The 11,678-nt window shown below is 46.2% G+C and overlaps 6 protein-coding genes and 2 non-coding genes across 8 annotated transcripts; 2 read left to right on the top strand and 6 right to left on the bottom strand.

Moving 5' to 3' along the window:
* Positions 1-542: 542 nt before the first annotated feature.
* DQ04_05491050 (putative amino acid permease/transporter) lies at positions 543-2,063 on the bottom strand (the record flags this gene model as incomplete). The annotated part of the gene is made up of 1 exon (XM_009314219.1): positions 543-2,063. One exon carries the CDS (start codon positions 2,061-2,063, stop codon positions 543-545), a length of 1,521 nt encoding a protein of 506 aa, XP_009312494.1.
* A 184-nt stretch (positions 2,064-2,247) lies between these two features.
* On the bottom strand, positions 2,248-3,534 carry DQ04_05491040 (protein kinase; the record flags this gene model as incomplete). The annotated part of the gene is made up of 1 exon (XM_009314218.1): positions 2,248-3,534. One exon carries the CDS (start codon positions 3,532-3,534, stop codon positions 2,248-2,250), a length of 1,287 nt encoding a protein of 428 aa, XP_009312493.1.
* A 515-nt stretch (positions 3,535-4,049) lies between these two features.
* DQ04_05491030 (hypothetical protein) lies at positions 4,050-4,448 on the bottom strand (the record flags this gene model as incomplete). The annotated part of the gene is made up of 1 exon (XM_009314217.1): positions 4,050-4,448. One exon carries the CDS (start codon positions 4,446-4,448, stop codon positions 4,050-4,052), a length of 399 nt encoding a protein of 132 aa, XP_009312492.1.
* A 211-nt stretch (positions 4,449-4,659) lies between these two features.
* On the bottom strand, positions 4,660-5,817 carry DQ04_05491020 (tetratricopeptide repeat (TPR) protein; the record flags this gene model as incomplete). Its single annotated transcript, XM_009314216.1, has 1 exon — positions 4,660-5,817. The coding sequence occupies one exon, from the start codon at positions 5,815-5,817 to the stop codon at positions 4,660-4,662; it is 1,158 nt and encodes a 385-aa protein (XP_009312491.1).
* Positions 5,818-6,072: 255 nt separating this feature from the next.
* On the bottom strand, positions 6,073-9,252 carry DQ04_05491010 (hypothetical protein; the record flags this gene model as incomplete). The annotated part of the gene is made up of 1 exon (XM_009314215.1): positions 6,073-9,252. One exon carries the CDS (start codon positions 9,250-9,252, stop codon positions 6,073-6,075), a length of 3,180 nt encoding a protein of 1,059 aa, XP_009312490.1.
* A 688-nt stretch (positions 9,253-9,940) lies between these two features.
* On the bottom strand, positions 9,941-10,276 carry DQ04_05491000 (hypothetical protein; the record flags this gene model as incomplete). The annotated part of the gene is made up of 1 exon (XM_009314214.1): positions 9,941-10,276. The coding sequence occupies one exon, from the start codon at positions 10,274-10,276 to the stop codon at positions 9,941-9,943; it is 336 nt and encodes a 111-aa protein (XP_009312489.1).
* Positions 10,277-11,258: 982 nt separating this feature from the next.
* Positions 11,259-11,329, top strand: DQ04_tRNA066 (the record flags this gene model as incomplete). The annotated part of the gene is made up of 1 exon: positions 11,259-11,329. It is a non-coding gene; the product is annotated as a tRNA-Gly (tRNA).
* Positions 11,330-11,435: 106 nt separating this feature from the next.
* Positions 11,436-11,517, top strand: DQ04_tRNA090 (the record flags this gene model as incomplete). The annotated part of the gene is made up of 1 exon: positions 11,436-11,517. It is a non-coding gene; the product is annotated as a tRNA-Leu (tRNA).
* Between the last annotated feature and the right edge of the window lie 161 nt (positions 11,518-11,678).

The raw sequence follows: 11,678 nt of genomic DNA, 5'->3' as shown, positions 1-11,678 counted from the left end.
CCTTTCTGTCCTTATTCTCTGCCATCCCCGTTGTCTTGCCCCAGTCCTTAAAAAATGAGAAAAAAGCAAGAGAACATAATTAAAGGGAAGCCTTTAACGCTCCACCACGCGTTTCAGCCATTCCACTTTGTACGAAAACCACTGGAGGGAGAAAAGTCCGAAAATTCCACGAATAAAGAAGAAAATAAAATAATCATTTATCGTACTTTGTCACCTCGAAGTGTTACACTTAAAAAACCGTTACAATTCAGATGTTTGATGGCCGCCGTTAATTCGCCGCGGTAAAAGCAAAAAAGATCAAAAACATCGACTGTGATACATGCCTCAGCATACTCTCAAAGAGCTCCAAACCAGCAAGTATACATTCTGCCTTGGCAATGCAGCAGTCATATATATATTCCTTACCACCACAAAGCTTGTTAAAGACACACACACACACATGCACTTTCACATTCAATGGTCGTGTCAAAAGAAAAGGGTACGTTGTGGGGGTACAACCTTTCTGGCTTCCCCAGCACAGCACTGTGAAAAAAATGTTAAAATCATTCTTGGCTCTCTTGGTCCTCCAAAATAGTCTCTGTCACCACCCTCCCGTCAAAATCCTCCTTTCGCCACAGGAAACAGTACAGTACAGATACCAAAACAGCACCACCCAAAACGGATAAATTAATGATGACTGTTTGCATGTCTTCCAGCATCGCCACTATCGTCAGTGCAACAAAGAGGAGTATTGGCACGGCAAACAAGCCAAGCTGGTACCCCTCCAGTGGGACACGGAATGGCCGGTGCAGGTGCGGGTATCGGTATCGCACAATCAAGAAGGACAGGAAGATCAGCACCACCCTTATGCCGTACAACACCTGGTCCGCCTTTACCAGAGGGCCAAAGTCAAGCAGCACACTAAATATGCCCGTGATTAGCGTGTTGACCGTCAGGGCCCAGTGATGCGTGCCAAAGCGTTTATTACGCTGATACAGAATACGGCCCACCGGCCCCGGGAACACATCGGTGTACGCCATGCCAGCAATGATATGCGTTGTTGTGCAAAGAGCCGAAAGTGTCTGTCCAAATGCAGAGAAAACACTGGCAACAACCATTAAAACCTGAAGGGGCTGCCCTCCCACGTTACGGGCCACGACCGCCCAGTACCCAGTTGTCCACTCCTCCACGTCCGGCGGACCTTTTTCCACGCTTGCGCCCGTCAGAATTGGGGGAATGTACGTCAAAAATGCCAGTCCCATGAGCGGCACGAGCGCGAGAATGATGGTGCGGTGTGGGGCCTTGATCTCTTCAGAAACCGCAGCAGCCTGCTCCAGACCACAGAGATTCCATGATGCAGTCGTGATGAACGTTGGCCAATCAATCTCACTCGGGATATAGCTTATGGCCGGCCAGTTCAGGTAGAAACCACTGTTGACGAGGTGCATGGCGAACATCAAAAGGAACGGTGACACAGTAATGATGGAAAGCAGGACACTCGTCATGCCCACCGCCTGCACCCCCACCAAGTTCAGGATGTATGTGAGCAAAAGCATTCCAGCACGAAGTAGTTTCACCCCCGTATCCGAACAGGAGATCGATGTGCATACGTACTCCGAGACAAGCACTGGGAAAAGCGCATTGTCGATGAAGGTCAGCAACAGGGTCAGGATCACCATTGTGAAATACACAGTACGGTGGAAAGAGACATTGATCCACATCAAGAAGGCAGCATTGGATGGAATCGCTGTGGCCATTTCGGCGACCACAACCGCAGTTGGAGCTGCCATGAATATAGGAATCAGTACAATCGAGATGAGGGCGAGAAGCGGGCCTCCGCCCATTACGGTCTCTTCAATCGCGTAGGCACCACAAATGGTGTACGTGTACATGAGACCCAGTAACAGAAGTGGCGAAAGTGGCTTCGACCGGTGCTCCTTGTCCGCATCATGCGAAGAGAGTGCCCGTTCTTCACTTTGGTTCCCCACACCGTTAGCAGCTGGCGCTTCTGCGTTTAAACTGGAAGTGCCATTCCGGCGGTGCAGCATGTGGCATCGTGGCTGTTCAAAGTACTGGCGTTGCATCCAGTTGTTTCTTGAATAGTGAAAAAATACCCACCTCTATCAGGAGGTTACAAGGTAGAATAATTATTAAGAAGGCAACAGGATGACTCCGTGGAAGGGCGTGAACCATAAAGTTCAGAACCAGTACACAGAAAGACAGCAAATGAGTCAAAAGAAAACCACACGACAGCCCGCCCGTGGCGAGTCACAGCTGCAGCTCTTCTGAAGAGAAAAAAGGGTGCTGAAGAAGTGCGGACGCGCTGGGCCGCTCTCCGGGACTCTTTGCGAGGCAAGCTCTTACCATGTCTTTCAGCTCCTTCGAGTATGCGTGTCCAACGCCCTGCTCGAACTCATCCAGTATCGGTCCAAAGCCTCCCGAATAGGCCTGACGGTAGCCATGCAGAATCAGCGACGGCACCTGCGCCTCCAGCGGGCCCCACGGCAGCCTCCCCGTTGACAGCTGATACGTCAAAATGCCCACAGACCACACATCGTTTCCAGGTAAAAACGGCTTCCCACGACAGCTCTCGGGTGACATGTACAAAGGTGTGCCATATACACCTTCTTCACCTTCTTGTTTAACCCCGCTTGAAATAGGTGGTGTTACCGAACCTGTGATAGTTTGAGTACTCGAGACCTTACATATGGCATCGAAGTCCGACAATTTGTATCTGACGTCATTATCTTCTTGATTCATGACGAGAAGTATGTTGTGAGGTTTAACGTCGTTATGTACAACGCCAATCGTCTCGTGAAGGTAGGACAATGCAGACAAAATATGCGAAAGAATTGTTCGAATAGTGTTTTCCATTAGTCTCTCTTTTTTCTTTAGAACAAGGTCCAAAGTCCCACCTGAAGAGAGTTCGAGGGCTGCATACATCCTGATAACCTTTGTTTCGCTCTCCGCATCTAATAGTCCTATATAATAACAATGGATGATACAAGGATGAATTATGGTCTTCCTTAAAGAAAGCATGCGAATCCAGCGATCAATCTCATCCACACTGATCACCTGCATATGACTCACCTTTACTGCAACAAGGTATCTTTCTTCTTTGGGTGCCGCAACAGACAGCGTTCCGTGGTACACCTCGGAGTAAGCTCCTCGCCCCAGCAGTTTGTGTGCACGTGTAATGACAACGGAGCCGTCCTGGCTAACGAATTCCAAGGGGCTTTGGCATCTCTCATAGTTCTCCTGTAGTGTGGAATCAATTCCATCGTCCACTGTCAACAAGGCAAACAGACCCCCATTATCATCCTCAGCATTCTCAATGTTGTCATCATGATCACAGGCGGCTGCAGCAGCAAGAGCAGAGGAGACTATCGGCACATCATGTATACTGCTGTCAACGCAGTTTAAAGAAGAGTTGGAAACTACTTCTGTTTTGCGGTGTGGCTCTTCTGTGTTGTTTGTTAAGGACAAATGGCTCCTTAACTGGTAAAGACGACAGATTACATCATCGAAACTCAGTCGCCTCCAGTTTTCTTCCATTTCCTACTCATTTGCACTCGTCTTTACATGTAGAGAGGAAGAAGACGGAAAGAGATAATAAGGAAGTTTTTTAGTAAAAATGTAGCAAACTTTTTCTCCCAGCCCCTTCACATACACACAAGCTCAGCGTCCCGACTCCCATAAAAACTTTTTTTCGTAATGCATAAACTTTGTGCAGGGGCGAGCGAGAAAAATGCTTTCCCCAGACACAATAATTCTACGGGGGCACGCACCCCCGATACTTCTTCCACACACTATCAAGCTCCAGAATACAGCGTTGTCACTAAAGAGCAAATCAACCGTCATTATAGGTCTTTTCTCCTATTGAAATGGAAAAAGAGGCATGAATGGCTACGCAAGACGTAATTCTTACCCCCTTCCCAGCCTATCCGACACACAGAAACCCACAGACCCCCTCCTTGATACCCCCATGCTACATGCACTACATCTGCTGCTATTGAATTCGCTCGAATTCTTTTTTGTGTTTTTATACTCTCACTTTCACCATATCACAACTAGTCGACCCACCGGCGCGCACCGGACATATTTGGCACTTTCCATCCATCTTGGTATTGCCACAAGTGATGTGGTGTTCCACCCGCATTGTTGAAGAAGAAATGTTTTGGTGCGCCCGGTGGTACTTCCTTCATTAGAGGAAGAGGAAGTCCATAGAAGAGGTCGTACAACACGCAAGCGACAAACGTGAGGATAGAAGTCCGGTAGAAGAGCCACTCAAAAGGGATCTGGAAGGGCCATCCAAGAGCATATTTCGTTAGATAAAAACCACCAGCCGTGGGAGCAGTAGAAATCTGCTTGGGGTGCTCACGGTACGGGAAGGTCCGCTTTGGAACGCCATGTGGGTACAATGCATTTACGTCAAACCCACTAAGCTTTACCTTTGAGCGGCTAAGCATTTATTAAATCTAACCTGTTGGGGTAAACAATAGAAAGGAACAGCTAAGCTAGAGTTGTTCGGATAACAAGAAAAACAATTTATTAAACAGAAGAGGTCTTTCCAAAAGACGGCAACGGATATAAGTAAATAGACCACGTGAAACCAAAACTGTTTCTGTTCTGTACATAATTGCGCCTCCCATGATGGTACATTCCTCTCCTTATGGTTACCTAAATCTGTTGTTTTTCTGCAAGGAAGCGCTGATTTCTGGTTGTCTTGACTATTGCTTTTTTGAGGTTAAGTACCTTCTCTATGGCTTCAACATTTGGGATAGGTTCAGCCTCGCCATCTGCAACAAGCTGCGGTCTGGTGTTGATGATTTCCATCACTAACTTAAATTCCTCTTCCGCTCTGTTAAGATTCTTCTGTAGGAGAAAGCAACTACCTAAATTCAAAGGCAAGCAAGGATCCCATTTCATCTTGTTTGTGGCTTCTGCCATTAACGCTTGGAAGTCTCTAATGGCATCATTTAGTAGTTCCTCTTCCTTCTGCCTTTGTGTCACCGCGTCCATTTCCAAGCGCACCTCATCCTCCACATCCTTAACAGACTTTGGGATTGATACCACCCCGGAGGTGATCCTACCGTTCTGTTTCGGTTTTTCAACTCCGTTACCCTGATCCTCGTCATATCCCCAACTATTCTCCACAATGCGTAAAGCAAGACAAGCACGACGCACCTGAGCATCCGCATAATCCTCTTTCACTTTCAACGCAGAAGAATAAGCATTCAGTGCTTCCTTCAGCATCCCCTGGTCTTCATATGCTCTTCCCAGGTTTGCCCACGCATAGTAGTTCGCTTCATTGAGCCGAAGCGCAGTTTGAAAATCACCAACACAATGATTAAAATCAACAGAAAGCAACCGAAGACCCGGAACGCGTGTAGACAAAGTGCACAACCCTCTGAGATTATACACGTGATCGTTTTCTGGCTCTAGTTGAATAACGGCACTGTAATCCTCAAAAGCGAGAGACCATTTATGTAGAGCCATATAACTAGCTGCCCGTCCCTCGAGTGCCCGGAAGTTCGCAAGGTCTCTCCCCAAGCATTGAGTATAGTATTCAATGGCTTTATCGTGCTCATCTTGACCACGAAGGCACTCTCCCATTAGGAAATAAGCATCAGCATTTCCATCATAAGTCTCCAACGCCGCTTCAAGAGCGGCCGTGGCCTTGGCGTAGTTTGGATGTGCATTGCGACCTGTTGGTTCAAGGAATAACTGTCCTTCTTCGCACTTCTCTCGAGATGCTTTTATTCTGGCTTCCAGTAGCTTTCTTTCCTTCCTTTCAAGAGCCTTTCGGGACTTCAATGATTTAGAGCGCGGCGGCATTGCCTCGCTCCTTTAAATAAAAGTAAATTCGAAAAATAGAGCAAAAAAGGAAAGCGCAAGAAGAATAAATATCCGAAACAAAACCAAGATAAGAAAAATGGTAATGCATTAAAATATTACGGTTTTGCTTAATTGTTATTTTTATTGGGGGGGGGAGGAAGAAGTCACCTCTAAGATATATATATATATGTATATAGTCAAACGGATGACAATTGTGACTTTTCGATACCAAAAAAAGTGCGTTCTCCACAGGCATCAAGATTCGTCACTGCCACCGTCCGTTTTGCTGGACGCAGGTGCTTGTGGATCACAGTCTTTACGGAAGGCAAACATCCTCATTGCACAAACATATTCTTTTTCACTCTTTGACAGCACCCTTGTGAAATTGGGGTCGTTTTCTAGGATCTCTCGAAAGGTTAGGCAGACCTCGGGGATTACACTGAGTCTATACTCTTGTGCAACAGCAACAAGGAAATCACTTGTCACAACGTTTATCTTTTTCTTGGGTCCATCTTCGATTGAAAACAAGAAACAATGTCCAATACGAGGCAAGAAGTCATCATCCCATTCAACAGTAAAGAGTTCGTTGGAGATTTCACCTTTCCCATAAAATGTGCTGGCATCAAGATAGCAACCGAAAAACACGCCCCGAGGAACCAATGCGTTGGATATACTCCCGACCACGTGGCGTGCCTTCTCCTCTGTGTCAAAGGCATAATGTAGTCCAGTGAACCCTGTTATCGCATGAAATTGGCGGGGATGGATCTTTGTAATATGTTGAGTCCATAAATCTGTGGAAAAGGCATCGGCACAGATAACATCATAGGATGACATATCTGGCATCTCATCGCGTAATGAGGATATGAGTTCAAGTGTCGCTTCTACCACACTAGACTTCAAATCAAAACCGACGTACCGAGTAGTTTTGTTTTTTATCCACTTGCGTATAACAGACCCTCCGCAGCAAATTTCAAGTACATCATTTGTAGGTACTTTGGGATTTATTGCATCGATCATAAGTGATACGCAGCGAGTTAATACCTGTGTTGTGAACGAGGCGTTTGGTGGGGGAGGAACTAAATATCCAATTTCTGCATTGGTATTTGTTGTGGAGAAAACACCCCAGCATGTGTCACAGTAGAATCGTTCACTGACACCATCTATTTTTCCAATTACGCAAGAACGTCCACAATATACACAATCCCCGTGACCAGATTCCTTCCAGCAGCTTTGGCACCAATATGTCTGATACCTGGGGTTTGTCCTTCCAATATCACTGAGAGTCTGGCAACGTCCACATTTAAAGGTAGAAGCTTTAAGTAGCCATAGCATCTCTTCATGAGTCAACCCTGGTGCATGAACAAGTTTCTCTACGTATTCATACGTATAAGTTGGCTTCTCGTTACCTGTATTGTGATCCTTAAGTAATTCCCACCAATGTGAGCCGTCGTCGCTCCTCCGAAGCATGCATTCAATAATAGAACCATTGTTGAGGAATTGAAATGCATCCAGTAAATAATCGGTGTATTCATCATTGTATGGTACAATTTCACCATATTCATCCTTCACATGGAGCCATACACGTTTAATTTCCCCATTTGTATCGGGGATTTCTTCCACATTGCCTGCAATGAATCGGGCTGTTATCGACTCTGGAGGAACCCAGCTGTAGGATGGTATTTTCATCTTCCCATCATTGGAAGAGTGAGGAACAAAAACCAAACCCAAGGTTGGGTGTTCCAAAGGTGGATTTTTTAGAACTTGTTCAGTCCGGTCAAATGGAGAGTACAAAGTCCGTACAATAACAACATGATCAGTGTTTATGTGAGGTCGGCTGGTTTGGTCGTCCAATATTGTTTTTTCAACATAATGCCATCGTTCAGGAAATGGCAATTCAGATACCATTATTCCTTCAAAACACAAAACATCCTCCACTACAATGACACACTCTAGGTATCCTCGAAAAGAGGGTGCTATAACAGCTTGAAAAACCGAATCCTTCACGGGACCAACAGCTCCACCAAAGCAATTAGGCAACGCAAAAACAGACCCAGTTTTCAAATCAGCACCAAAAACATCCCCTTGAGGATTTGTCACCACCAGAATTTTTTCACCTATAACTTGGTTCCTCACGTAATACTTTTCCTTCGAAAATTTATCGGCCGCAGAAGCAAATACCATCCGATTTAAAAGTGTTGGCTCATCATACACAGGGAGCCATTTATCCATTTGCTTACGGACGAATTCGTATTGATTTGATTTAATTGGACCCTTGATATATTGAGGAACTCGACCAAAATAAGTGTTGGACATATCTAATGAGCGACCCTCATTTAGCACCGACTGAAGAGTGGCATTCAAGTAGCACACATTGCCTTCTTCTTTATGCCTTGCCAACTGAATGCCTTCTAGAGTATCTTCACTGCAGCAGACACCCAATACGCTACTCGCTGTATCCTCGCATATGTTACCAACAAACTGCACCATATCCCAAATGGGAATTGGAGAAATACCAATCGAGAATGATTTGAAGATTTTTACTTCAACATGGATAATAGATGTTCGATCCCACTTGCAATTCTCTTCTTTTAAGAAGGACAAGAACTGTTCTTCGTATTCGTCAAGGCTTGACATAGTTTGAGACACATCATATGGATAAAATGAAATTGAAAAGGTCTTATCCGGTTTTCCTTCTGAAAGTAATTTTTCCTTTGCTGTATCTCCCAAAGATATAACCACACCTATTGGTATTCGTGGATTACAAACAAATGGCACAATAGCATTTACCTGCACCACACGAAGCTTAGGAAATGGGCATCCCATCATGCGTTGTATGGTTAATTCTTCTGGTTGGGAATGCAGGGAGGGACACGAAAGGAAGAAGTAATGTCGATAGGTTCCTCCGTACGTCTTTTTTGTTGAAGTTCCGCACGAAGATTCCACATATCCCAAAGCAGAGACTTGAAGTTCTCCTCGAAAAATCCCGAAAAAATCATCCCACGCAGCTCTAAGCTGAGAAGCTACTTCTGCTTTGTAGTCTGTGGAGACGTCGACTCGAATAAGGAATCCTGGAGCATCATTGACAGTATTGATTGCGGAAACCACACCAGATAGAGAAAGGATAGAGCGAGAAAGAAGCATTCCTGTAGGCGCATTTGGGTTTCTTCCAGTCTGAGTAGCATTTTCCACTGCATCGAAAAGTGTAGTGATGAACATTTGAAGAGGCTCCTCACCTAATCCTCCCTGGGAAGAACTGCACAACCACCGCCTTCCCAAAAGCATGAGAATACCATTTGATACTGTTGGCGGCTCTATGACATCACACACCCTCTCCATTGGAAGTGTGATATGGTACCTGTAAATGGCATTTGTATGAGCCCCTGCATGTTCCCCAAAGGATTGAGGAACAAAAGCCTTGGCATTCACATTCAGCATTGCTTATTACTTCCTAAAACCCCCTTTTCCTAAATGTATGAATCTAAATGTTAAATTATTTGTGTGTGTGTGTGTGTGTGTATACTCCTTTTTTAAAAAAAGAAAGATGCAAATAAATCAATGCTTATTAAGTTCTTTTATAAAGACANTTCAGCATTGCTTATTACTTCCTAAAACCCCCTTTTCCTAAATGTATGAATCTAAATGTTAAATTATTTGTGTGTGTGTGTGTGTGTGTGTGTGTGTATACTCCTTTTTTAAAAAAAGAAAGATGCAAATAAATCAATGCTTATTAAGTTCTTTTATAAAGACACAACCAAAAGAAGAAGAATAATACATCGGAAACCGCTTACACGCAAAGTTCTCTTCTTCTTCAGCAAGACATTAGAATATTGTATAAAAACACGGTGTCTAGATCAACGTTCCACAGACAAAGCACAGGGCATTCACATGCAGAGTGTCCTAAAAGCAAACTAAATTAAAATAAAACTAGAAAAAACTTACTCTTTAATTAATAATACTATATATGCTTGTTTTCGTTTTGGGGGATAGGAGCTGATCACGCACCTTCCTCGCCAGATATACACACAGAACATTTTTTAAAAAAAGAGATGCGCAGACTCCACTCGACCACCCCAGTTCCGGGGCCAAGGACGCAGAGCAGCACACCGCTCACCACATAAACAAATCATTGGTGATGCTGGCCGCCCCATCGCCATGCCAAGGCCCATCGCCCCGCATCGCCGGGGGAAGCTAAGCGCCAACAAAGTTTGCCACTTGGAGAACTTTGCGGCGCCAGGGCCACGGCACCGCACAGTGCCGGGACCAGCCGCGCCTTGCTGGGACGGAGTGTTGCCTTTGCCGGCCTAGGGGCGCGCGCCACCGCGCCGTCACCAGAATCACCCGACGCAAGACCCAAACCAAGACACAACGAAAAAAAAAATCCAAGCGAGAGGGAGAAGAACCACCCGCTTCGCACGCCAGTTCCATAAAGCAGGAAAATGGCGAAGCAGCATTGCCACATCTCAAAAAGCGCATGAGAAGAGAGGCTTCTTCCCTGACCGAAAAGCCGCTAAAGAACGAGGGGGCCGCCCATCTACCGCCCGAGCCGCGGAAGGAAAAACAATGCTTGGTGTGTTTGAAATGGTTCACGTCTATTTAACGAGCCCGAACGCACTGCGGAAGATATCAAGGGGGCCAAGGGGTGCCCACAACGGGAAAACATCGGGGGCTCCATGAGGATGCTTCTGATGACTTGCCTCTCACTGCCTTTCTCTGTCTAACGTGCGGATCCCAGCGGCACAGCAAACACGGATTCACTAGGCACCGCATAGCCAGCCACGGATTCAGGCCGCACATCGCGAAACCAAGCCAACGTGGACAGTGCGAAGGGATGGGCATGCACCTATTGAGCTGTCCCGCATTAAAGAGTCCACGGTGTCACTTTGGGGTGGATGGGGGAGACATGGAGAAGTTATGCTTTATGCAGAAGTTGGCCAAATTCCCGCTTGCAGTGGAAAGGTTTTGTCCCCAACGGCCCACCCCCAACGGAACCGACGGCGACCATACTGGCCCAGCGGGGGGCCCTTTTCCCCCCTAGCCTTTGTTAGTTTACAAATTTTCGCTGAGCTCGCCGCCGAACCGCGCCCCCCCCTCTGCGCTGTTAAACTCAAAAGGGGCAAGTAGGCCTTTCCCGGCCCCGGGATGAGGGGAAAGACCGCCAGATTCCTTCATTGCGCGCCCCCCCCGCGGGCCGGCCCAATAAGATGTTCAAAGGAGCGCCCCAAAACAACAACCCACACAGCGAAAGAAAGGGGCCCACTTCCTTACAAGAAGATGGGGGGATAATGAACGCCCTCTGCGAAAATGGCTGGTGGCGCGGGGCCCGTTGCCGGTAACCGGGAAGACACAAGGAAACCAAAAACAAAAAAGAAACAAAAAATTTGATTAAAAGAAATTTTATTCCTCTTTTCAAATTCAAGAAGGATGGAGGGGGGAAGCTGAACGCGCCGTTGGTCTAGTGGCATGATGGTACCCTCCCAAGGTATTGACCCGGGTTCGATTCCCGGACGGCGCAACTTTTTCCAAAAAATCTAACCAATTTTTTGGTTAGGATTCGGTTTTCGTAGGTATTCTGAAACGTAATAATAATGTTTCGGTTGTTGTTCTGCTCGGATGCCGCAGGCGAGATGGTCGAGTGGTCTAAGACGTTGGATTAAGGTTCCAATCCTTCCGAGGGCGTGGGTTCAAACCCCACTCTCGTCATTTTTCCCCTCCTCGTTCTTGAGGCCTTGTTTTCATTGGTAAAAACTTCCATGTCCCATACCATTTTTAGCCCCTCACACGTACAAATCCCCACCACATTGCCAACGAATTAATGTACGAAAAAAAGAGGTGGGAAGAGGCCATGAAGAAAAGGAGTCCTT

This window comes from Trypanosoma grayi, assembly GCF_000691245.1.
Source record: "Trypanosoma grayi strain ANR4 Tgr_549_V1, whole genome shotgun sequence".
Classification (NCBI taxonomy): Eukaryota; Euglenozoa; class Kinetoplastea; order Trypanosomatida; family Trypanosomatidae; genus Trypanosoma; species Trypanosoma grayi.
Note: the sequence above shows the minus strand (reverse complement) of the source record. Positions and strands in the feature narration are given on the sequence as shown.